Below are 24,653 nucleotides of genomic sequence, written 5' to 3'. Positions count from 1 at the left end.
ATGACCCATCACACCTCATGGTGGGGTCCACATCTTCTCATTATAGCCCATACTTATAAAGAAAATAATGACACTCATGATCCAAAAATCCATGCCAAAGATTGAACATGACAATCCATGCAACAGTCCAAGTTTTTGGACAGCAATACATGGCTGGACACATCAGCCTATATCTCAATAATCCCATCCATAAAAAGGGTGTGTGGCCTTCCTCAGTGGGCCCCACATAAGTCCAAATCACATACTAGGACTAGGACACTTGCATGTATTGATTAAGGTGTCCGATGATTATGGAGTTAGGTGATAAGAGCATCCCACCTTGCTGGATTTTTATTTTTATTTATTTTGGGACATCCAAGGCCCACTATAAATGGGCCACACACACACTATCATCCATACATCAGAGAAAGAGAAGAAGGAACGAGAGTAATCCGGCCATGGGGGTAGGGCCCCGCCACTAGTGGGCCCTCCCAAGAGTGAATCATACCCATACAACTACATTGATTTTACATGCAACATAAAATCACTACATGCATGATATATAATTGCTATGGATGGTTGGGATGCCATCCTAACATGATCCTTAGGGTCTAGATGACCTTAAGATGGAGTGGATTATTAAATACATCATGATGGGGTCCATGGAGAATGGCCCCATCATGGATCATGACATGCATGTAGGATGGGCCAAAGGGCCACATCCATGGGATCAAATGGGATCTCCACCATGGATTGGTGGGTCCCATATGATCCATCTAGAAAGAAAAAAAGATCAAAGGGTAGAAAATAAGATCAACAATTATAATCACCCACTTTGAATCTTCAAGCCACCACCAACACTAGGTACTCCAAGCTCCAAGCTTAAAGGTTTAATGGTCAAGATGAATTTGTGGTGGCTAGATGGAGGAAGAAAGGAAGGGGAAGTTGCTAGAAATTGGGAGAGGGAGGGCTGGAAATTCTTCCATGGAAGAGGAAAATGTGAGAATGAAGGAGGAGAGAGAGGAAGGGAAGGTTGTAGGGGAGTCATCATTACTCTCCCTCCTTGGTTAGAGAAAGAAATCATGACCTATGGTGATACAAACAATGCTTGCTAGGGTAGGTTAGGTGTGGGTAGTGTTTAGGATGGGTAGTGTTTATTCCATGGGAATTGTAGTGTGTGTGGGTGGTGTGCATGGAAACTTGTGCCTGAGAGTGGTCCATATGCTTTTTTTTTACAAAAAGTGGGCCACATGATGAAATGCTCACAACTTTTGATCTATAAGTCGGATGAATGCACAAGACGCGTCGTTGGAATCGCAACAACGATGCGGTCACAATGGCATAGGTCTCAAATCGATCCGAGTCGGGTCTTTATGACTAGCTCACGGATGACCGCAAACACTATCCAAGGGTCACGGGTCGCCGGGATTCGACCGGTAGGACCGCGGGATCAAGATGGACGGAATGCATACTCACACACACACATGCACACATGCGAACTCGGGTCGGGTCTCACAACCCGCCCCACCAATAAAGAAATTTCGTCCTCGAAATTAAACAATCTTAGACAAAATAAAAGACAAAACACCACCATCATATAGCAATCATCATATAAGGAAGGCAATACAAACAATCATATATCAATCAATCATCAAACAAATGGGGATAACGCTCTCTAATCTCGGTCTCACGTTCCCAAGACGCCTCGGCCTCTGAATGATTACCCCATTGCACCTTTACTAAGGGAATGACCTTGGTCCTGAGGACTTGCTCCTTCCGATCAAGAATACGAATCGGCTGCTCAATATAAGAAGCATCCTCACGGACCTTAAGTGGCTGCCAATCAATCACGGGAATAGTGTCCGACCCATACTTCCGCAACATAGAAATATGGAACACGTCATGGATCGCAGAAAACTCAAGAGGTAAGGCAAGCTTATAGGCCACAGCGCCTATGCGTTCGGTAATCTCAAAAGGTCCAATGAATCTCGGGGCGAGTTTGCCCTTTACACCAAAGCGAACCACGCCTTTCATAGGCGAGACCTTGAGATACACCATGTCCCCGACTGCGAACTCGAGGGGTCGACGCCGACGATCAGCAAAACTCTTCTGCCGGCTCTGAGCTGTGCGCATCCTCTGCCTGATAACATCAATAACATCTGACGTCTGCTGCATAAGCTCGGGACCTAAGAGGCGACGCTCTTCAACCTCGGTCCAACAACTAGGAGATCTACACGGTCTGCCATAAAGTGCCTCAAAAGGAGCCATGCCGATAGTCGCCTGATAGCTGTTGTTGTACGCGAACTCGGCGAGGCGCATATGCTCATCCCAACTCCCCGCAAAGTCGATCACACAAGCCCTGAGCATATCCTCAAGGATCTGGTTGACCCTTTCGGTCTGCCCATCTGTCTGCGGATGATAAGCGGTGCTGAGATGCAAAGTGACCCTCAATGCCTGTTGAAAATGCCTCCAAAACTGAGACGTAAATCTGGAGTCTCGGTCTGAAACGATCGAAACTGGGATACCGTGCAGTCTCACTATCTCCTCAATGAATATCCTCGCTAATCGGTCCATAGACCAGGAAGCACGTACTGGAATGAAATGAGCCGACTTCGTCAGACGATCGACGATAACCCAGATGGTATCGTGACCGCGCTGAGTCCTCGGCAAACCTGCGATGAAGTCCATCGATACATGCTCCCACTTCCACTCTGGAACGCTCAACGGCTGCAAGGGACCAGGGGGTCTCTGATGATCGGCCTTGACACGTTGGCATGTGTCACACTCGGCCACAAAACTCGCAATCTGGCGCTTCATCCCCTGCCAAAAGTACTGCCTCCTCATATCACGATACATCTTCGTGGAGCCCGGGTGGATAGTAAGTCTCGATCGGTGTGCCTCGGTCATCAAATCATGACGCAACTCTAGCACATCTGGGACACACAACCGGCCTCTGAAGCGTAATCCACCATCGGAACCAATCTGCCAGTCTGATTGCTCCACGGATGCGGCTTCTGCTCGATACTCCTGAAGTGACTCGTCCGTCTGCTGAGCCTCGATCACCCTAGCCACCAAAGAGGGTTGAATCGACAAGCTCGAAAGCTGAACAATGGAAGACTGCAGACCGAACTCAAAGTCAAACTCTGATACATCCTCGAGCATCTGCCACTCACGCACCATCATCTGTGCCACCAGGCCTCGTGGCTGACGGCTGAGCGCGTCCGCCACCACATTTGCCTTGCCCGGGTGGTACTGAAGGTCAAAATCATAATCTTTCAGCAACTCCATCCATCGCCTCTGTCGCAGGTTCAACTCGGACTGCGAAAACAGATACTTCAAGCTCTTATGATCCGTAAAGAGCTCGAACCTGACCCCATATAGATAATGCCTCCACACCTTCAGTGCGAAGATGACTGCTGCGAGCTCCAAATCATGAGTGGGGTAGTTCAGCTCATGGACCTTGAGCTGGCGTGAGGCATACGCCACTGGCTTCCCGTGCTGCATCAGTACAGCACCCAAACCAACTCTGGAGGCATCAGTGAAAACAACAAAACCCTCACTCCCATCAGGAAGAGTGAGAACAGGAGCGGACGTGAGGCGATCCTTCAACTCTGTAAATGCCTTCTCACAAGCGTCACTCCAGACGAACTCGACGCCCTTCCGCGTCAACCGGGTCAGCGGTGCTGCAATACGGGAGAAACTCTCGATAAACCGTCGGTAATATCCCGCTAGACCAAGGAAGCTGCGAATCTCGGACGCGTTCGTGGGCTGGCTCCACTGACGCACTGCATCAACCTTCGAGGGGTCCACAGCGACACCCTCCCTCGTCACCACGTGACCGAGGAACTTCATCTCCTCCTGCCAAAACTCACACTTCTCCAGCTTCGCATATAGCTGGTGGGCACGGAGGGTCTCAAGCACAATCCGCAGGTGCTCAGTATGGTCCTCTCGGGTCCTCGAATATACAAGAATATCATCAATGAATACCACCACGAACTGATCGAGGAACGCCCGAAAAACCTCATTCATTAGCTGCATGAATATAGCGGGTGCGTTGGTCAATCCAAACGACATGACCAAGAACTCAAAGTGACCATAGCGTGTCCGAAAAGCCGTCTTCGGAATGTCTTCCTCTCGGACCCGAATCTGATGGTAACCGGAACGCAAGTCTATCTTAGAAAAATACTGTGCACCCTGTAACTGATCGAACAAATCATCAATACGGGGAAGCGGGTATCGGTTCTTGATGGTGACTCTATTGAGTTCACGATAATCTACACAGAGTCGCAATGAACCATCCTTCTTCTTCACAAACAATACCGGGGCTCCCCAAGGTGAACTACTGGGACGAATAAAACCTAACTCCCGAAGCTCATCCAACTGCTCCTGCAGTTCCCTCAACTCCAACGGTGCCATCCGGTAGGGGGCCTTCGAGATAGGCGCAGTACCAGGCACCAAATCAATCTGGAACTCAACCTGCCGACGCGGCGGTAAACCCGGTATCTCCTGAAACACATCCGGGTACTCACAAACAACTGGCAGCTGCTCAATACTCTCTGCCACAGAATCCTCAATGACCGAGGCCAAGAAACTAGATAATGGCTCTTCTCTGGGCTCGGCGACGAACTGGAACACTGGCAAGCTTGGAATGTGAAACGTAACCTTCCTCGCGGATCTAAGACGGCACCATACTCTGCAAGCCAATCCAGAATCACATCAAAACCCGACATCGGCATCACGAACAGATCGGCGGGAAGGAATATCTTGCCTACTAACACCGGGCAAGAAGACAGCGACCGGTCAACATAATAGACTTCCCCATGGGAGTCGAAGCGGTCAAAGCCTCGGACATGGACTCCGATGGAATACCGGTCAATCGACAAAACCGCTCATCCATAAAAGAATGGGAGGCACGAGAATCAAATAAAACATGAGCAATGCAGAAGAAACAAGAAGAATACCTCGACTACTCCACCGGCCGATGATCGCGGGTCTGGCTCGGCGCCGCTGTGCGAATAGAAGCGGCCTTGAGCCGGTAGGGGAAGCAACCCGGAAGACTGAGGGTCTATGACTGCTGGGCTGCGATACACACTGGACCGAGGGATCGAGCATATGGATATCCCCTCTCGGTGCTGCGGCTGCTGCTCTCGCTGCTGTCTCTCTGCTTCTGCCGCCGAGGAGGTCTGCTGGCCGCTCTGCTGCGAGGAGGAGCCCTAGGAGCTGCGGGTGGAAGCTGAGCTCTCTGCTGCTGCTGAGGAGGACGAGGAGGAGGCAACTGTGGTGGCCTCTGCTGCTGAATGGGGAGAGGGCACTCACGCCTCCGATGCCCGACTGTCCACAGTCGAAGCATACACCAGAAAAGGGGCCAGAAGATGAAGCGGCTAACGGTGCTGATGATGATAAAGAAGCTACTAACTGAACCGCGGACTGCTGAAATCCTGATCTGCCCCTCCTCCTCTGCTGATGGATCTGCCTGGAGCTTCTGGCTGGTGCCCTCCTCTTCCGGTCTCCACAGGAACTCTGCTCTCTCGACCTCTGGGTTATAGCCCAGTCCTCCTCATAAACCAGTGCCCGATGAATGACCTGGTCAAACGTCTCTAAACAATGCCCTACCACACGACTGCGAAGGGCAGGACGAAACCAGCCACAAACGACGAGCCCTCATCTTCTCATCGCTGGTGAGATGAGGAGCAAATCTAGATAAGGCCAAGAAACGGGCCTCATACTAAGATATGGTCATATCACCCTGTACTAGGGTCTCAAACTCAATCGCCCGTTGGATCTGAACCTGCTCAGGGAAGAACTTCTGGTCGAAACGGACCACGAACTCCTCCCATGTCCAAGCAAACTGAGGTCCGACCATCCTAGATACGGATGACCACCAGTGACGGGCCTCACCCTGAAGAAGATATGTCGCAAGGGATACTCTCGACCCGCAGGACACCGAATAGTGTCAAAAATCCTCGCAACCTCGGTGCGCCAAGCCTCGGCGAGAAGGGTCGGGGTCACCACTAAACCTCGGGGATCATATTTGTCGGAACTCTCGAGCTATCGCACTAGCACGCGGTAAGTCAGACTCCCAGAAACCTCGGCAGTAGTGTGTCTGCAATGCGGTGGCAACAAGTTGCATCAATTGCTGAAAATGCTCGGCTCCTATAGGTACTGCGGAAAGGCGGGCGACACTCACCTCGGCGGAGGCACGGGCGGCCGGCGGATCGGGAGCCTCGATCTGGAACAGCCGAGGAGGGGAATAGGTTGGGGAACCGGAGCAACTGGAGGTATGGGCGCTACGGGCTCGACTGGAGGAACGGGCTGGATCGGGACCTCAGGAATCGGATCCTCAACAACGGGAGCAGGATGTGCTCGAGTAGAAGGGGTAACTCGGGCGCCTCGTCCACGGGCACCACGACCACAGGTGCCACGACCACGGGAGCCACGTCCACGCAGCATCGTCTACAAAATAATGATGACTCAAGGAATCAAGACAATTACAGGCTCAATACGGAGTGAAAGGAAGGATCTCGGGACACTACTTGTCCCATGTTCTTGGCAGACATGCGATGTCATCCTGAGTAATCTCAGAATTACTTGGTAGGCTTTGATACCAACTCCTGTCACGCCCCAGACTCGGTAACCGGACTCACAAGGAACCCGATGGCCGGTTCTGGCCGCAACAGCCTTCGTAGTACCCCATTCTTGGCTCCTGAGGTAGGTTCCGATCCTGGGATCCTACAAAGAGGATTTTCATAACAATATAATCTCTTCCAATGTGAGCATACCCAAGATCACAGCAAGTACATCTGAGAATAACAAAGGCACACATCACAAAATCCACTAAAAATTTAAACTTTTACAATCATCCAAAAGGTCCAAAAGGACATACATGAGAAAAAAAGGAAAAGAGAGAGAAATCAGCAACACTGGAGTCCTCACTGCTCAACTCTACTCCACGCTCTGCTGCTACGGCGCCTACCTAGAGTCTCGTGCACGTATCAATCGTGCATAAGCTTATAGAAGCTTAGAGGGTGGTGTAAGTGTGTGACAATGGTGCACAGAAGAATAGTAGGAGGTATAAGGAGAGAAGCATAATCAATGAACTTATCACTAGTCTTACCAAGGCTTACCATGAATGCGATGCAATAAGTAATGAGTGCCATACCAAGGCAATGTATGAAAGGGGGGGGGCTTGTACAGCCAATGCTAATGCGATGTAAGTAATGTCAGTGCTCATATCCAAACCATAAGTCAAGTATATTTTCAATCATAAGGAAATCACCGGGGTCCATTACACTGCTGAATGACTGCCGCTCTGCAGACCCCGCACAGTCAAACGAGCGTAAGAGACCTCACTACCCGCCTGTGGACAACCAATCACCAACAAGGCCTGAAGGTAGCGGACCCATTTACGAGCTGGTCAGACTCAGCCTAGCAATGCCTCCTCACACCAGGCAGGTAAGGCCACACCCCTATCCAACCGACTACACGACAGTGGGAGTCGCGGCCTAACGGTATAAGGCCCTCTTGTGCTCATGTATTCCACCCGGTCACGGCGTTGGAGCAGATCCTTGGTACCATGGAAGTTTTGGGAATCTCACCCATGGGCATCCTACGCACCCAGTATGCTCAAGTAATATTTCCGGTGTCCATACATGCGGCCATCCACAAATGTCCCTGTGGAGGCAAGGCCCTGATGAAGCAAGGGCGGTATCCTCATGAAATGCGATGCCAATGCATGGGTCGCACACACAAATCATGCACAAGTTTCAGGCACTCAATGTGCAAAAGGGAAGAAACTCCATCCCTGAATGACCACTATACAATGCAATCAATTCATACAGATGATGCATATGGGTTGCAACGATGTAAGTGTGCTACTTGAGGAATATGAAATCGTCTGTCCCAAGGAGGGTCAAGATCTAGGCACATCGACAGGTATTCTAAGAAGAAGAGGAGTCCTCTAGTGGGAGCCCAGTACTTTGGGATCACCCACAAACTAAGAGAGTCAAAATCCTAAGGAGGAACAGTCCTAGCCAGGCCCAAGGTGGGCCTTTAACCACCTATAAGGGCCTCTATGGGCCTACCTTAGGGCCACCAAGGAGGACGTCCAACCTCAACTGGGTCCCAAAAGGTAGCCAACTACATATGCAAAGAAAGGTCCAAGGCACAATCAACCCATGGCCTAGTGGGCCATACACTAAGCCTAAAAACAAAGGCAACCTGGTGAGCCCTTAAGCAAGGTTAGGGCCCAACCATAAGGGTCATAGGTTCATTCATTGTGGTGGGCCTAATAGGCAGCCCATTATCCCAACATATGGGAAATTCTTAAAATTTTAACACATGTAAGTTGGGCCTCACATCTCGGCCCAAGTATGGATTTATTATAGTGGGCAAATAAGGGCCCAACTACTTGAGTATTTGGCCCATAAGGCCCATCACAATGACATGGTAAATATAGGATCTAAGGGTTCAATTGGCCTATCAAAAGTTCCAGCCCAACCAAGGCTATAAGGCCCATACTTAACTAAGAGACTAGCCCAAGAATAATCCTATTTGGGATGGGCCTTTAATCATACACTAATTAAGCCCAAAAAAATAAAAATTAAGATGATAAGATACTGACATAAATCCTCTTCAAATCTAGTGGGCCATATTGCCCCAAAGAACATCTATAGGCAACAGTTATTGGGCTCAATGCCAAATTCCAGCCCACCCAAATTTCTGGGTTGGTTGGAGTTCGACATTAGAAGTATTTCTTAGTATAATTAATTCTGGATGGCTCACACATCACTGTGGGCCCCACCAGATGAGAGAGGATATACAATACATATATGAAATGGGCCAGACCATTAGAATGCAAGCCCCGCAGTAGCCTAAGGCAGGGATGTCCCATGTGTAGGCAGCCCTATGGGCCTGGGGTATCTGGCCCAAAAATCCACCTAATGTGTTCTAATTGAATAAAAAGGGGGCAAGTATGATCGATCCCCTAAGGACCCTACATGGATGGGTGGTGGGACATTCAACACATCGAGGTGGGCCTACGAAGCAGGCTAGATGCCCCAGCCTGGGCGTCCCTGCCTAGCAGACCACTTCCAGCCATACCACGGGCAACTCAAATGTATTTTGGATCTGAAATTTTACAGAGTGATACTTCCATAGGTGACCTACACCCCCACAAAATTTCAAAATTTTTGGACACTTAAAAATATTTTAATTTATTTAAATAAAATAGACTGTCCAGAAAATCGGACTGACCTGGACGTCCCAACGTGGTGGGCCAGTCCGGCCCTTGCCACGGTGTACACAGAGGTCCATTGGCCCTGAAATTTGGTAAGTGGGTCGTAGAATGGGTGGAACATATCGCCATAAAATTTCAGAATTTTTAAACATATATAAATATTTTAATTTATTTAAAGAAATCAATCTGTCCTAAAAATCGGACTGATCTGGACACTGTATTGTAATGGGCCAGTCCAGCTACCACCATGGTGTGTACAGGTGTCCATTGGCCCCAAAATTTTGTAGGTGGGTCCTAACATAATTGAAACACCTCTCTGCAAAATTTTATGATTTTTGGACACTCATAAATATTTTAATTAAATTAGGAATTTCAATCTGTCCAGGAAGAGATGTTGCTGTCCATGCATTGTTTACCCAATAAGGTAGGCCCAACCTTTATCCAAGAGGGGGAAAATGGAGGTTTAGTATTTTCTTCATAAAATAAAGTAAAGTGGGGTCCATAAAAGTGGCCCATCCTTCAGAGAAATCAAGCTGAAGTGTATGTTTTCTCTCCATACATGTGGGTTGGACAGCCCAACAAGGTGGACCGCCCACCCCTATGGGCCTCCTTTTTGGGTACCATATCATGGACCATCTGAGGTATGACCCATCACACCTCATGGTGGGGTCCACATCTTCTCATTACAGCCCATACTTATAAAGAAAATAATGACACTCATGATCCAAAAATCCATGCCAAAGATTGAACATGACAATCCATGCAACAGTCCAAGTTTTTGGACAGCAATACATGGCTGGACACATCAGCCTATATCTCAATAATCCCAGCCATAAAAAGGGTGTGTGGCCTTCCTCAGTGGGCCCCACATAAGTCCAAATCACATACTAGAACTAGGACACTTGCATGCATTGATTAAGGTGTCCGATGATCATGGAGTTAGGTGATAAGAGCATCCCACCTTGCTGGATTTTTATTTTTATTTATTTTGGGACATCCAAGGCCCACTATAAATGGGCCACACACACACTATCATCCATACATCAGAGAAAGAGAAGAAGGAAAGAGAGTAATCCGGCCATGGGGGTAGGGCCCCGCCACTAGTGGGCCCTCCCAAGAGTGAATCATACCCATACAACTACATTGATTTTACATGCAACATAAAATCACTACATGCATGATATATAATTGCTATGGATGGTTGGGATGCCATCCCAACATGATCCTTAGGGTCTAGATGACCTTAAGATGGAGTGGATTATTAAATACATCATGATGGAGTCCATGGAGAATGGCCCCATCATGGATCATGACATGCATGTAGGATGGGCCAAAGGGCCACATCCATGGGATCAAATGGGATCTCCACCATGGATTGGTGGGTCCCATATGATCCATCTAGAAAGAAAAAAAGATCAAAGGGTAGAAAATAAGATCAACAATTATAATCACCCACCTTGAATCTTCAAGCCACCACCAACACTAGGTACTCCAAGCTCCAAGCTTAAAGGTTTAATGGTCAAGATGAATTTGTGGTGGCTAGATGGAGGAAGAAAGGAAGGGGAAGTTGCTGAAAATTGGGAGAGGGAGGGCTGGAAATTCTTCCATGGAAGAGAAAAATGAGAGAATGAAGGAGGAGAGAGAGGAAGGGAAGGTTGTAGGGGAGTCATCATTACTCTCCCTCCTTGGTTAGAGAAAGAAATCATGACCTATGGTGATACAAACAATGCTTGCTAGGGTAGGTTAGGTGTGGGTAGTGTTTAGGATGGGTAGTGTTTATTCCATGGGAATTGTAGTGTGTGTGGGTGGTGTGCATGGAAACTTGTGCCTAAGAGTGGTCCATATGCTTTTTTTTTACAAAAAGTGGGCCACATGATGAAATGCTCACAACTTTTGATCTATAAGTCGGATGAATGCACAAGACGTGTCGTTGGAATCGCAACGACGATGCGGTCACAATGGCATAGGTCTCAACTCGATCCGAGTCGGGTCTTTATGACTGGCTCACGGATGACCGCAAACACTATCCAAGGGTCACGGGTCGCCGGGATTCGACCGGTAGGACCGCGGGATCAAGATGGACGGAATGCATACTCACACACACACATGCACACATGCGAACTCGGGTCGGGTCTCACACGACTGGTCGAGGAATTTCTTAGACCGGTTGAAGCAAGTCTAGGACTAGTCGAAGAAGACATAGGACTAGTCGAAGAACAGACCAATCACATGAAAAATAAACATTCGGTTTATGTATCCGAAATGACCTACTTCTAGGGTCAACCTATGGTCAATCAAACCTCAACCATGAAGTATGGACATTGAAACATTCGAAACTTGTGACCTTGAAGTATGAGCCTTGTAATCTTGATGTAGATCAATCTTGAAATCTTGATGTAGCTCAATCTTGAAAGTGTCTTGAGTTCTTTACCAACTGCCTTGTGTTCATCTTGAAGTCTTGCAGTATGAGTCTTGTCTTGTGAGCTTTGCTTGTTGTGAGCTTAGCTTATTCATGAATGTTGATCCTTGAGAGAGCTTCACTTAAGCAAGTTATATATAACATAACAGCGATTTTGGCACCACAAATTTGACAACAGACAGGGATAAAAACTATAGCACTTACACCTATGAATAGCATTGGAGTGGCCTGGCCATTTAGACAGACCATGTTTATGTATTTACTCGAAATTAATGGAGCAGACCCCGATGTGCGTCGGAGCTATCCAGATGTTGAGTGGGGGTCCTTGGATGATGAGAATTGCGGTTATGACCATAATGAAGTTGTCCATTTCCTATGGACAACATTAGAAAGACCTGGCCAATTGGAGCAGGTCGTGTTTATATCAGTATTTGCAGGGACCACACCCTTAACCTATAACCTAAACATATTCTCATATCCCAAAACCTATAACTACAACTTAAACCAATAACCTAAACCTATAAACTATAACCTAAACCTATAACCTAAACTCAATTCCCTAAACTTTAACCTACAACCTAACATAACCATAAACTTATAACCTAAACCTATTCTCAAATCCCAAAACCTATAACTTAAACCTTAACCTAAACCAATAACCTATAACCTATAACCTGAACCTATAACCTATTCTTAAATCTCAAAACCTATAACTATAACCTAAACCTTAACCAAAAACCTATAACCTAACCTAAACCTAAACCTATAACCTTAACCTAAACCTAAACCTATAACCTTAACCTTAACATATAACCTTAACCTAAACCTAAACCTAAACCTAAATTTAAACCAATAACCTAAAACCTAAACGTAAACCTAAAACCTAATGTATTCTCAAATCCCTAAACCTAAACCTACACCTAATCCTAATCTCAACTCCCTAACCTAAACCTAAACCTAAACTTGAAAATCCAAACTTAAACTCAATCCCAAACCCGAACCCGATTTCCTGAACCTAAACCTTAACCTATTCTCAATTCCCTAAACCTATAACTTATAACCTAAACCAAAACTTAAACCTATACCTTAACCTAAACCTATAACCTATAACCTAAACCTAAACTTAAAACCTAAATGTATTCTGAAATTCCTAAACCTAAACCTACACCTAATCCTAATCTCAACTCCCTAAACTAAAACTAAACCTAAACTTGAAAACCGAAACCTAAACCCAATCCCAAACCTAAACCCGATTTCCTAAACCTAAACCTTAACCTATTCTCAATTCCCTAAACCTATAGCTTATAACCTAAATCGAAACCTAAACCTAAACCTGAACCTATAACCTATAACCTAAACCTAAACCTAAAACCTAATGTATTCTCAAATCCCTAAACCTAAACTTACACCTAATCCTAATCTCAACTCCCTAACCTAAACCTAAACCAAAACTTGAAAACCAAAACCTGAACCCGAACCCGATTTCCTAAACCTAAACCTTAACCAATTCTCAATTCCCTAAACCAATAGCTTAGAACCTAAACCAAAACCTAAACCTATACCTTAACCTAAACCTAAACCTAAACCTATAACCTATAACCTAAACCAAAACCTAAAACCTAAATGTATTCCCAAATCCCTAAACTAAACCTACACCTAATCCAAATCTCAACTCCCTAAACAAAACCTAAACCAAAACTTGAAAACCCAAACCTAAACCCGATCCCGAACCTGACCCCGATTTCCTAAACCTAAACCTTAACCTATTCTCAATTCCCTAAACCTATAGCTTATAACCTAAACCGAAACCTAAACCTAAAACTAAACCTAAACCTATAACCTATAACCTAAACCAAAACCTAATACCGAATGTATTCTCAAATCCCTAAACCTAAAACTACACCTAATCCTAATCTCAACTCCCTAAACTGAACCGAAACCTAAACTTGAAAACCAAACCTAAACCCGATCTCGAACGCGAAACCGATTTCCTAAACCTAAACATTTACCTATTCTCAATTCCCTAAACCTATAGCTTATAACCTAAACCTTAACCTAAACCTAAATCTAAACCCATAACCTATAACCTAAACCTAAACCTAAAACCAAATGTATTCTCAAATCCCTAAACCTAAACCTACACCTAATCCTAAATTCAACTCCCTAAGCTAAATCTAAACCTAAACTTGAAAACCCAAACCTAAACAAGATCCCGAACCCGAACCCGATTTCTTAAACCGAAACGTTAACCTATTCTCAATTCCCTAAACCAATAGCTTATAACCAAAACCTAAACCTGAACCTAAACCTTAACCTAAACTTAAACCTAAACCTATAACATATAACCTAAACCTAAACCAAAAACCTAAATGTATTCCCAAATCCTTAAACCTAAACCTACACCTAATCCTAATCTCAACTCTCTAACCTAAACCTAAACTTAAACTTGAAAACCCAAACCTAAACCCGAACACAAACCCGAACCCGAACCCGATTCCCTAAACCTAAACATTAACCTATTCTCATTTCCCTAAACCTATAGCTTATAACCTAAACCTAAACCTAAACCTAAACCTTAACCTAAACCTATAACCTATAACCTAAACCTAATCCTATAACCTAAATGTATTCTCAAATTCCTAAACCTAAACCTACACCTAACCCTAATCTCAACTCCCTAACCTAAACCTAAACCTAAACTTGAAAACCCAACCCTAAACCCGATCCCGAACCCGAACCCGATTTCCTAAACCTAAACCTTAACCTATTCTCAATTCCCTAAACCTATAGCTTATAACCTAAACCTAAACCTAAACCTTAACCCAAACCTAAACCTAAACCAATATCCTATAACCTAAACCTAAACCTAAAACCTAAATGTATTCTAAAATCCTTAAACCTAAACTACATCTAATCCTAATCTCAACTCCCAAACCTGAACCTAAATATAAACTTGAAAATCCAAACCTAAAACCGATCCCGAACCCAATTTCCTAAAACAAAACAATAACCTACTCTCAATTCCCTAAACCTATAGTTTATAACCTAAACCTAAACCTTAGCCTAAACCTAAAACCTAAATGTATTCTTAAATCCCTAAACCTAAAATACACCTAATCCTAATCTCAACTCCCTAACCTAAACCTAAACCTAAACTTGAAAACCCAAACCTAAACCCGATCCCGAACCGGAACCCGATTTCCTAAACCTAAACCTTAACCTATTCTCAATTCCCTGAACCTTAACCTATAACCTAACCTAAACCTGCACCTATAACCTGCACTTCTAACCTAAATCTATAACCTAAACCTAAGCCTAAAACCTAAACTTAAACTTGAAACCAAAATTTATTCTCAAATCCCTAAACCTAAACCTACACCTAATCCTAATCTCAACACCTTAACCTAAACTTAAACCTAAACTTGAAAACCCAAACCTAAACCCAATCTCGAACCTGAACCCGATTTCCTAAACCTAAACCTTAACCTATTCTCAATTCCCTAAACCTATAGCTTATAGCCTAAACCTAAACCTAAACCTATACCCTATAACCTCAACCTAAACCTAAAACCTAATGTATTCTCAAATCCCTAAACCTAAACCTACACCTAATCCTAATTTCAACTTCCTAACCTAAACCTAAACCTAAACTTGAAACCCAAACCTAAACCCGATCCCGAACCCGAACCCGATTTCCTAAACCTAAACCTTAACCTATTCTCAATTCCCTAAACCTATAGCTTATAACCTAAACCTAAACCTTAACCTAAACCTAAACCTAAACCTAAACCTATAACCTATAACTAAACCTAAACATAGAACCTAAATGTATTCTCAAATCCCTAAACCTAAACCTACACCTAATCCTAATCTCAACACCCTAACCTAAACTTAAACCTAAACTTGAAAACCCAAACCTAAACCAGATCCCGAACTTGAACTCGATTTCTTAAACCTAAACATTAGCCTATTCTCAATTCCCTAGCCCTATAGCTTATAACCTAAACCTAAACCTAAACCTAAACTTTAACCTAAACTTAAACCTAAGCCTATAACCTATAACCGAAACCTAAACCTAAACCTAAACCTAAAACCTAAATGTATTCTCAAATCCCTAAACCTAAACCTACACCTAATCCAAATCTCAACTCCGTAACCTAAACCTAAACTTGAAAACCCAAACCTAAACCCGATACCGAACCCGAACCTGATTTCCTAAACCTAAACCTTAACCTATTCTCAATTCCCTAAACCTATAGCATATAACCTAAACTGAAACCTAAAACTATACCTTAACCTAAACCTAAACCTAAACCTATAACCTATAACCTAAACCTAAACCTAAAACCTAAATGTATTCTTAAATCCCTAAACCTAAACCTACACCTAATCCTAATCTCAACTCCCTAAACTAAACCGAAACCTAAACTTGAAAACCCAAACCTAAACCCGATCTCGAACCCTAACCAGATTTCCTAAACCTATTCTCAATTCCCTAAACCTATAGCTTATAACCTAAACTTAAACCTTAACCTAAACCTTTAACTTATAACCTAAACCTAAACCTAAAACCTAAATGTATTCTCAAATCCCTAAACCTAAACCTACACCTAATCCTAATCTCAACTTCCTAACCTAAACCTAAACCTAAACTTGAAAACCCAAACCTAAACCCAATCCCAAACCCGAACCCAATTTCCTAAACATAAACCTTAACCTATTCTCTATTCCCTAAACCTTAACCTATAACCTAACCCAAACCTAAACCTATAACCTACACTTATAACCTAAATCTATAACCTAAACCTAAGCCAAAAACCTAAACCTAAACCTGAAACCGAAATGTATTCCCAAATCCTTAAACCTAAACCTACACCTAATCCTAATCTCAACTCCCTAACCTAAACTTAAACGTAAACTTGAAAACCAAAACCTAAACCCAATCTCGAACCCGAAACCGTTTCCTAAACCTAAACCTTAACCTATTCTCAATTCCCTAAACCTATAACTTATAACCTAAACCTAAAGCTAAACCTAAACCTATACCCTATAACCTAAACCTAAACCTAAACCTAAAACCTAATGGATTCTCAAATCCCTAAACCTAAACCTACACCTAATCCTAATCTCAACTCCCTTACCTAAACCTAAACCTAAAGTTGAAACCCAAACCTAAACCAAATCCCGAACCCGAACCCAATTTCCTAAACCTAAACCTTAACCTATTCTCAATTCCCTAAACCTATAGCTTATAACTTAAACCTAAACCTTAACCTAAACCTAAACCTATAACCTATAATCTAAACCTAAACCTAGAACCTAAACTCAATTCCCTAAACTTTAACCTACAACCTCACCTAAACCTTTACTTATAACCTAAACCTATTCTCAAATCCCAAAACCTATAACCAAAACCTTAACCTAAACCAATAACCTACAACCTATAACCTAAACCAATAACCTTAACCTAAACCAATAACCTAGAACCTATAACCGATTCTTAAATCCTAAAACCTATAATTATAACCTAAACCTTAACCAAAAACCTATAACCTAACCTAAACTTAAACCTATAACCTTAACCTAAACCAAAACCAAAACCAAAACCTAAACCTATAGCCTATAACCTAAACCTAAACCTAAAACCTAATGTATTCTCAAATCCCTAAACCTAAACCTACACCTAATCCTAATCTCAACTCCCTAACCTAAACCTAAACCTAAACCTAAACTTGAAAACCCAAACCTAAACCCGATCCCGAACCTGAACCCAATTTCCTTTACCTAAACCTTAACCAATTCTCAATTCCCTAAACCTACATCTTATAACCTAAACCGAAACCTCAACCTATACCTTAACCTAAACCTATAACCTATAACATAAACCTAAACCTAAAACCTAAATGTATTCTCAAATCTCTAAACTAAACCTACACCTAATCCTAATCTCAACTCCCTAAACTAAACCTAAACCTAAACATCAAAACCCAAACCTAAACCCGATCCCGAACCCGAACCCGATTTTCTAAACTTAAACCTTAACCTATTCTTAATTCCCTAAACCTATAGCTTATAATCTAAAACTAAACCTAAACCTAAACCTAAACCTATAACCTATAACCTAAACCAAAACCTAATACCTAATGTATTATCAAATCCTTAAACCTAACCTACACTTAATCCTAATCTCAACTCCTTAAACTAAACCTAAACCTGAACTTGAAAACCAAACCTAAACCCGATCCCGAACCCGAACCCGATTTCCTAAACCTAAACATTTACCTATTCTCAACTCCCTAAATCTATAGCTTATAACCTAAACCTTAACCTAAACCTAAACCTAAACCTATAACCTATAACCTAAACTTAAACCTATAACCTAATGTATTCTCAAATCCCTAAACCTAAACCTACACCTAATCCTAATCTCAACTCCCTAAGCTAAACCTAAACCTAAACTTGAAAACCCAAACATAAACCCGATCCCGAACCCAAACCTAATTTCCTAAACCAAAACCTTAACCTATTCTAAATTCCCTAAACCAATAGCTTATAACCTAAACCTAAACCTAAACCTAAACCTTAACCTAAACCTAAACCTAAACCTATAACCTATAACCTAAACCTAAACCAAAAACCAAAGTGTATTCTCAAAACCTTAAACCTAAACCTACACCTAATCCTAATTTCAACTCCCTAACCTAAACCTAAACTTAAGCTTGAAAACCCAAACCTAAACCCAATCCCAAACCCGAACCCGAACCCGATTTCCTAAACTTAAACATTAACCTGTTCTTAATTCCCTAAACCTATAGCTTATAACCTAAACCTAAACCTTAACCTAAACCTAAACCTAAACCCATAACCTATAAGCTAAACCTAAACCTAAAACCTTAATGTATTCTCAAATTCCTAAACCTGAACCTACACCTAATCCTAATCTCAACTCCCTAACCTAAACCTAAACCTTAACCTATTCTCAATTCCCTAAACCTATAGCTTATAACCTAAACCAAAACCTAAACTTAAACCTTAACCTAAACCTAAACCTAAACCTATAACCTATAACCTAAACTTAAACCTAAAACCTAAATGTATTCTTAAATCCTTAAACCTAAACCTTCACCTAATCCTAATCTCAACTCCCTAACCTAAACCTAAACTTAAACTTGAAAATCCAAACCTAAAACTGATCCCGAACCCGATTTCCTAAACCAAAACATTAACCTACTCTAAATTCCCTAAACCTATAGCTTAGAACTTAAACTTAAACCTTAACCTAAACCTTTAACTTATAACCTAAACCTAAACGTAAAACCTAAATGTATTCTCAAATTTCTAAACCTAAACCTACACCTAATCTTAATCTCAACTCCCTAACCTAAACTTAAACTTAAACTTGAAAACCCAAACCTAAACCCGATCCCGAACCCGAACCCAATTTCCTAAACCTAAACCTTAACCCATTCTCAATTCCCTAAACCTTAACCTATAACCTAACCTAAACCTAAACCTATAACCTGCACTTATAACCTAAATCTAAAACCTAAACCTAAGCCTAAAACCTAAACCTAAACCTGAAACCGGAATGTATTCTCAAATACTTAAACCTAAACCTACACCTAATCCTAATCTCAACTCCCTAACCTAAACTTAAACGTAAACTTGAAAACCCAAACCTAAACACAATCTCAAACCTGAATCTGATTTCCTAAACCTAAACCTTAACCTATTTCAATTCCCTAAACCTATAGCTTGTAACCTTAACCTATACCCTATTACCTAAACCTAAACCTAAAACCTAATGGATTCTCAAATCCCAAAGCCTAAACCTACACCTAATCCTAATCTCAACTCCTTAACCTAAACCTAAACCTAAACTTGAAACCCAAACCTAAACCCGATCTCGAACCCAAACCCGATTTCCTAATCCTAAACCTTAACTTATTCTCAATTCCCTAAACCTATAGCTTATAACCTAAACCTAAACCTTAACCAAAACCTTAACCTAAACCTATAACCTATAACCTAAACCTAATCCTAGAACATAAATGTATTCTCAAATTCCTAAACCTAAACCTACACCTAATCTTAATCTCAACTCCCTAACCTAAACCTAAACCTAAACTTGAAAACCCAAACCTAAACCTGATCCCGAACCCAAACTCGATTTCCTAAACCTAAACCTTAACCTATTCTCAATTCCCTAAACCTATAGCTTATAACATAAACCGAAACCTAAACCTATACCTTAACCTAAACCTAAACTAAACCTATAACCTATAACCTATACCTAAACCTAAAACCTAAATGTATTCTCAAATCCCTAAACCTAAACTTTCACCTAATCCTAATCTCAACTCCCTAAACTAAACCTAAACCTAAACTTGAAAACCCAAACCTAAACCCGATCCCGATCCCAAACCCGAACCCAATTTCCTAAACCTAAACCTTAACCTATTCTCAATTCCCTAAACCTATAGCTTATAACCTAAACCGAAACCTAAGCCTAAACCTAAACCCAAACCTATAACCTATAACCTAAACCTAAACCTTAAACCTAAATGTATTCTCAAATCCCTAAACCTAAACCTACATCTAATCCTAATCTCAACTCCCTAACCTAAACTTAAACCTACTCTTGAAAACCCAAACCTAAACCTGATCCCGAACCCGAACCCGATTTCCTAAACCTAAACATTAACCTATTCTCAATTCCCTAAACCTACAGCTTATAACCTAAACCTAAACCTAAACCTAAACCTAAAACCTAAATGTATTATCAAATCCCTAAACCTAAACCTACACCTAATCCTAATCTCAACTCCCTAACCTAAACCTAAACCTAAACTTGAAAACCCATACTTAAACCCGATCCCGAACCCGATTTCCTAAGCCTAAACCTTAACCTATTCTCAATTCCCTAAACCTTAACCTATAACCTAACCTAAACTTAAACCTATAACCTGCACTTATAACCTAAACCTAAGCCTAAAACCTAAACCTAAACCTAAAACCGAAATGTATTCTCAAATCCTTAAATCGAAACCTACACCTAATCCTAATCTCAACTCCCTAACCTAAACTTAAACCTAAACTTAAAAACCCAATCCTGAACCCGGACCCGATTTCCTAAACCTAAACCTTAACCTAAACCTAAACCTTAACCTTAACCTATTCTCAATTCCCTAAAGGTATAACCTATATACTATAACTTATAACTAAAACCTAAACTTTAACAGAAACCTATAACTTAAACCTAAATCTTAACATAAACCTAAACCAAAACTTATAACCTAAACCTTAACCTATAATCTATAGCCTCTAACCTAAACTTATAACCTATAACCTAAAACCTAAACCTAAACCTAAACCTAAACCTATAGCCTAAAACCTAAAACCTAAACCTAAACCTAAAACCTAAATGTATTCTCAAATCCCTAAACCTAGACCTACACCTAATCCTAATCTCAACTTCCTAACCTAAACTTAAACCTAAACTTGAAAACCCAAACCTAAACCCGATCTCAAACCCGAACCCAATTGCTGTAATAATTTAGCCCAATCACATGGCAAGAAACAAGAATGTATCCCTTTTAGCACATGCCCCTTTTTACAAAGCTTTAATTTTTATTATTATTTCTATTAACTTGAATTGTAGCCCAATCACATGGCAACAAATAAGATTGTATCCCTTTTAACACATGCTCCTTTTTACAAATTTTTAATTATTGTTGTTGTTTCTATTAACTTGAATTGAAACACTTTTTTGCATTTTTTGCTTGCATTAATTTTATTTTAATGATCAGTTTTATTTTAAAAAAGTGCCCACTTTTTTAGAAGAAGTTTATGCAATTCTTCATGATTCTGAATTATAATGTTTTGTTTGTTTAATATTTTTTTTAAATGAAAGACACAAAAAGAAAATTGTTGCTAATTTTTTTTCTTTTTTTTATTTATGATGTTAAACTTATATGTATTTATGCATGGATGAATGTAATGTGGATAAGATTGTTTGTGTTTGGATGAATGTAGTTTATATTTGGATGAATGTAGTTTATGTTGGATTTACGTAGTTTGGGTTTAGATGGATGTGAATGTGAATATTATGAAATATATTATATAACAGGTGTATATCAGGAAGAATACGATGAAATATATTGTAACAGGTGTATATTGACCCTCTCAAATTTGAAAATGTGCTTTGAAGGCTCATAAGGGACGGTCCATGACAGTCCTTTTTAAGGACGGTCCATGGCCATCCTTTGAAGGCTCATAAGAGACGGTCCATGACAGTCCTTTTTAAGGACGGTCCATGACCGTCCTTTTAAAGGACGGTCCATGGCCGTCCTTTGAAGGCTCATCAAAGACGGTCTATGACAATCCTTTTTAAGGATGGTCCATGACCGTCCTTTTAAAGGACGGTCGATGGCCGTCCTTTGAAGGCTCATAAGAGACGGTCCATGACCGTCCTTTTTTCATCAATAAGAATGACGGTTTTCGACCATCCTTTAAGTAATACGACACGTCAAAATTTGACGGCCCATGCGATGTTCCATGACCATCCTTTTTGGTCATTTGAGATGATTTTGGACCGTCCTTTTTTCGTTGTTTTGGCATAGCGAAGATTGTCCTTAGAACAACATTTGTATCAATCTCTCAATACTCATACATTTGAGGTTGCTTTACATTTCAGTATTGTGGTTTGTTTAAAGTGCTATCTTTCATTTATTTGTTTATAAGGCTATCTTATTATTTAAATTCCGTTGTTATTAATTTAAATTTGGCATAATCCTCTTCACCCCCCCTCTAGGACATATAGCTTGGCCTTTTCAGCAATCACACATTATATATTGATTACTGTTTTATTCAAGAGAAGTATTAGGCAGGGATCATTGCACTTCCTTGGTTCTCTATTATGATGCACATTGTAGATGTGTTTTAGGCATTGACTGGTGCTGTGCAATTGTTTTAGTAAAAAAACTGGCACCTATTGATCCATCCTTGTCAGTTTGAGCTGTTTTAGATGGTGATATGTTATGCATTATATTGGTTCTACGTCATGGTCATATGATGTAATGGTGCTGTATTTAGGGGTATGTATATACTTTCCTGATATCTTTTAATTGGATACAACCCAAATAGTGCCAAGGAATAATGCAGAGTTTTTATTCTGACCAGTATTACCTAAAACACCAAACACCCCATGTTTTCCGTTCTAGATTGAGCAATCCAGATTATGGGTCATTTGTGATCTGGGCAATATTTTTAGCAACCCAAAATTATGGTTCCATATTCTTAATATTGATTAAGTAAATGAAAATTTATATTTACATTGAAGATACTTCTACTTTTATTATTTGTTATAAATTTATAATATAACACTAAGCATGCAGGGTCTATAATAATAGCATCCATCATTTCATATATGAATTAAAATATGATTTCATATACAAAACCATATTGCATACACATTGTATGTATTGGAGTGACGGATATGAACCTACCCCTAGTGTACCACATAATGGAGGAAGTGGCAATGTAGCATATTGCATGCTGGTTCCCATATTATGTACCAAAATGACCAACGACCCAGGTAACCTTGATTTGGACACTGTTTAAATTTTTACAACATAGGTAATCATTTTGTAAATTAATTCCTTACTCCCAAAATTAGTTATTTCAAAATTGAAGGAGTTGTTCCCAAAAGGAACAAGACATCAACCGACCGATTATGAGGTTGTCTTTAAGCCCACCAGTTGCTCTGTAATAGGATCTTGCTAAATCCCCTTTTTAAATTTAGATAAAGTCAATAAATGTTTTAGCTATTAGACTATCAAAAATACATCGAGGGCATTGATTCTCAAATTAGCAATATGCTGATTTTCATTTTGTACGATGCCAAAGGCAAGGAGATTGAGGATGTATTGATTCTCTCGGAGATCATTTGTACCATATGGACTATATGGACTTGGTTTAGGTTGGGCATTGCATCTCTTGCATCATTCTGCATCGAGGTTAAATTCATTTTCACAAACTTGTATGTTTTAATCTTTGGAATTACTTCATTTCTAGGGCCATCATCAAAGTGGTGCAGATATTACTATTGCTTTTCTCCCTATGGATGACAGGTATTAATCAGAACCAATTCTTGTAGTTGCAGAATCTGAATGAGATTTAATCCTATAAATATCTATCAACTACCTTTTTCTTCAAAAATTTAATTCATGGTTTTATACTAATTTGGAGCATCTTTCTTCCTTAACAGTCGTGCCTTAGACTTTGGTTTAATGAAGATAGACAACAAAGGAAGGGTTCTTTTCTTTAATGAAAAGCCCAAAGGAGAGGAATTGAAAGCAATGGTAATTATCCCGATACCTTTATGTTTGCATCTACTGATAGGATTAGATTGAAATCAGACCTCATGAGTATGAAGCGATTCTACAATTTTGCATGATTGCGTGATCTTCATTTCAAATTCCTTAGGCGGTGGATACTACAGTTTTGGGCCTATCACGAGAGGAGGCTGCAAAGAAACCATACATTGCTTCCATGGGAGTGTATCTCTTCAAGAAGGAGATACTCTTGAATCTTCTAAGGTATGGTATTCAAGCTGCATGTAGATTCTATGATTTTTAAAAGAAGATGAAATTGAAGTTTGATAAGAAATGTTCCCTACATATCTGATCCAGTGAACTGTCACATCTTTTGTTCGAACTGAGTGACAACACACATGAATTGGCATGCAGAAAATATACTTGAAGTTCCTTGTGTGATTCATTACTATTATTACTCTTTTCCAAGTCATGATTCTTCTAGGACAATTCCAGTCTCTGTGAACAATTTTCAATCTTGCTTCTGCATGGAGATATGCCAAACCTCTAGTTATCCCGACACATATCTTGTGCCTCATCAACCAACACAATTTTAGCTGACATTCTTCTGGGCCTATAGATATCCAAAAGCAAAAATTAGACATGCATTTTATTCACAGATCATGACACCAATTATAAATGTTGG

At 41.3% G+C, this 24,653-nt stretch overlaps 1 protein-coding gene across 1 annotated transcript; it reads left to right on the top strand.

Moving 5' to 3' along the window:
- Window positions 1-23,548: 23,548 nt before the first annotated feature.
- On the top strand, window positions 23,549-24,419 carry LOC131256221 (glucose-1-phosphate adenylyltransferase large subunit 1, chloroplastic-like). The gene is made up of 4 exons (XM_058257233.1): window positions 23,549-23,613; window positions 23,709-23,764; window positions 23,902-23,995; window positions 24,120-24,419. The coding sequence occupies exons 2-4, from the start codon at window positions 23,754-23,756 to the stop codon at window positions 24,270-24,272; spliced, it is 258 nt and encodes an 85-aa protein (XP_058113216.1). The 5' UTR covers window positions 23,549-23,613; window positions 23,709-23,753; the 3' UTR covers window positions 24,273-24,419.
- The last annotated feature ends 234 nt before the right edge of the window (window positions 24,420-24,653 follow it).

Source organism: Magnolia sinica, chromosome 9 (genome assembly GCF_029962835.1).
Source record: "Magnolia sinica isolate HGM2019 chromosome 9, MsV1, whole genome shotgun sequence".
In the NCBI taxonomy this organism is placed as follows: domain Eukaryota; kingdom Viridiplantae; phylum Streptophyta; class Magnoliopsida; order Magnoliales; family Magnoliaceae; genus Magnolia; species Magnolia sinica.
The sequence above is the reverse complement of the archived record's forward strand: the minus strand, read 5'-3'. Positions and strand labels throughout refer to the sequence as shown.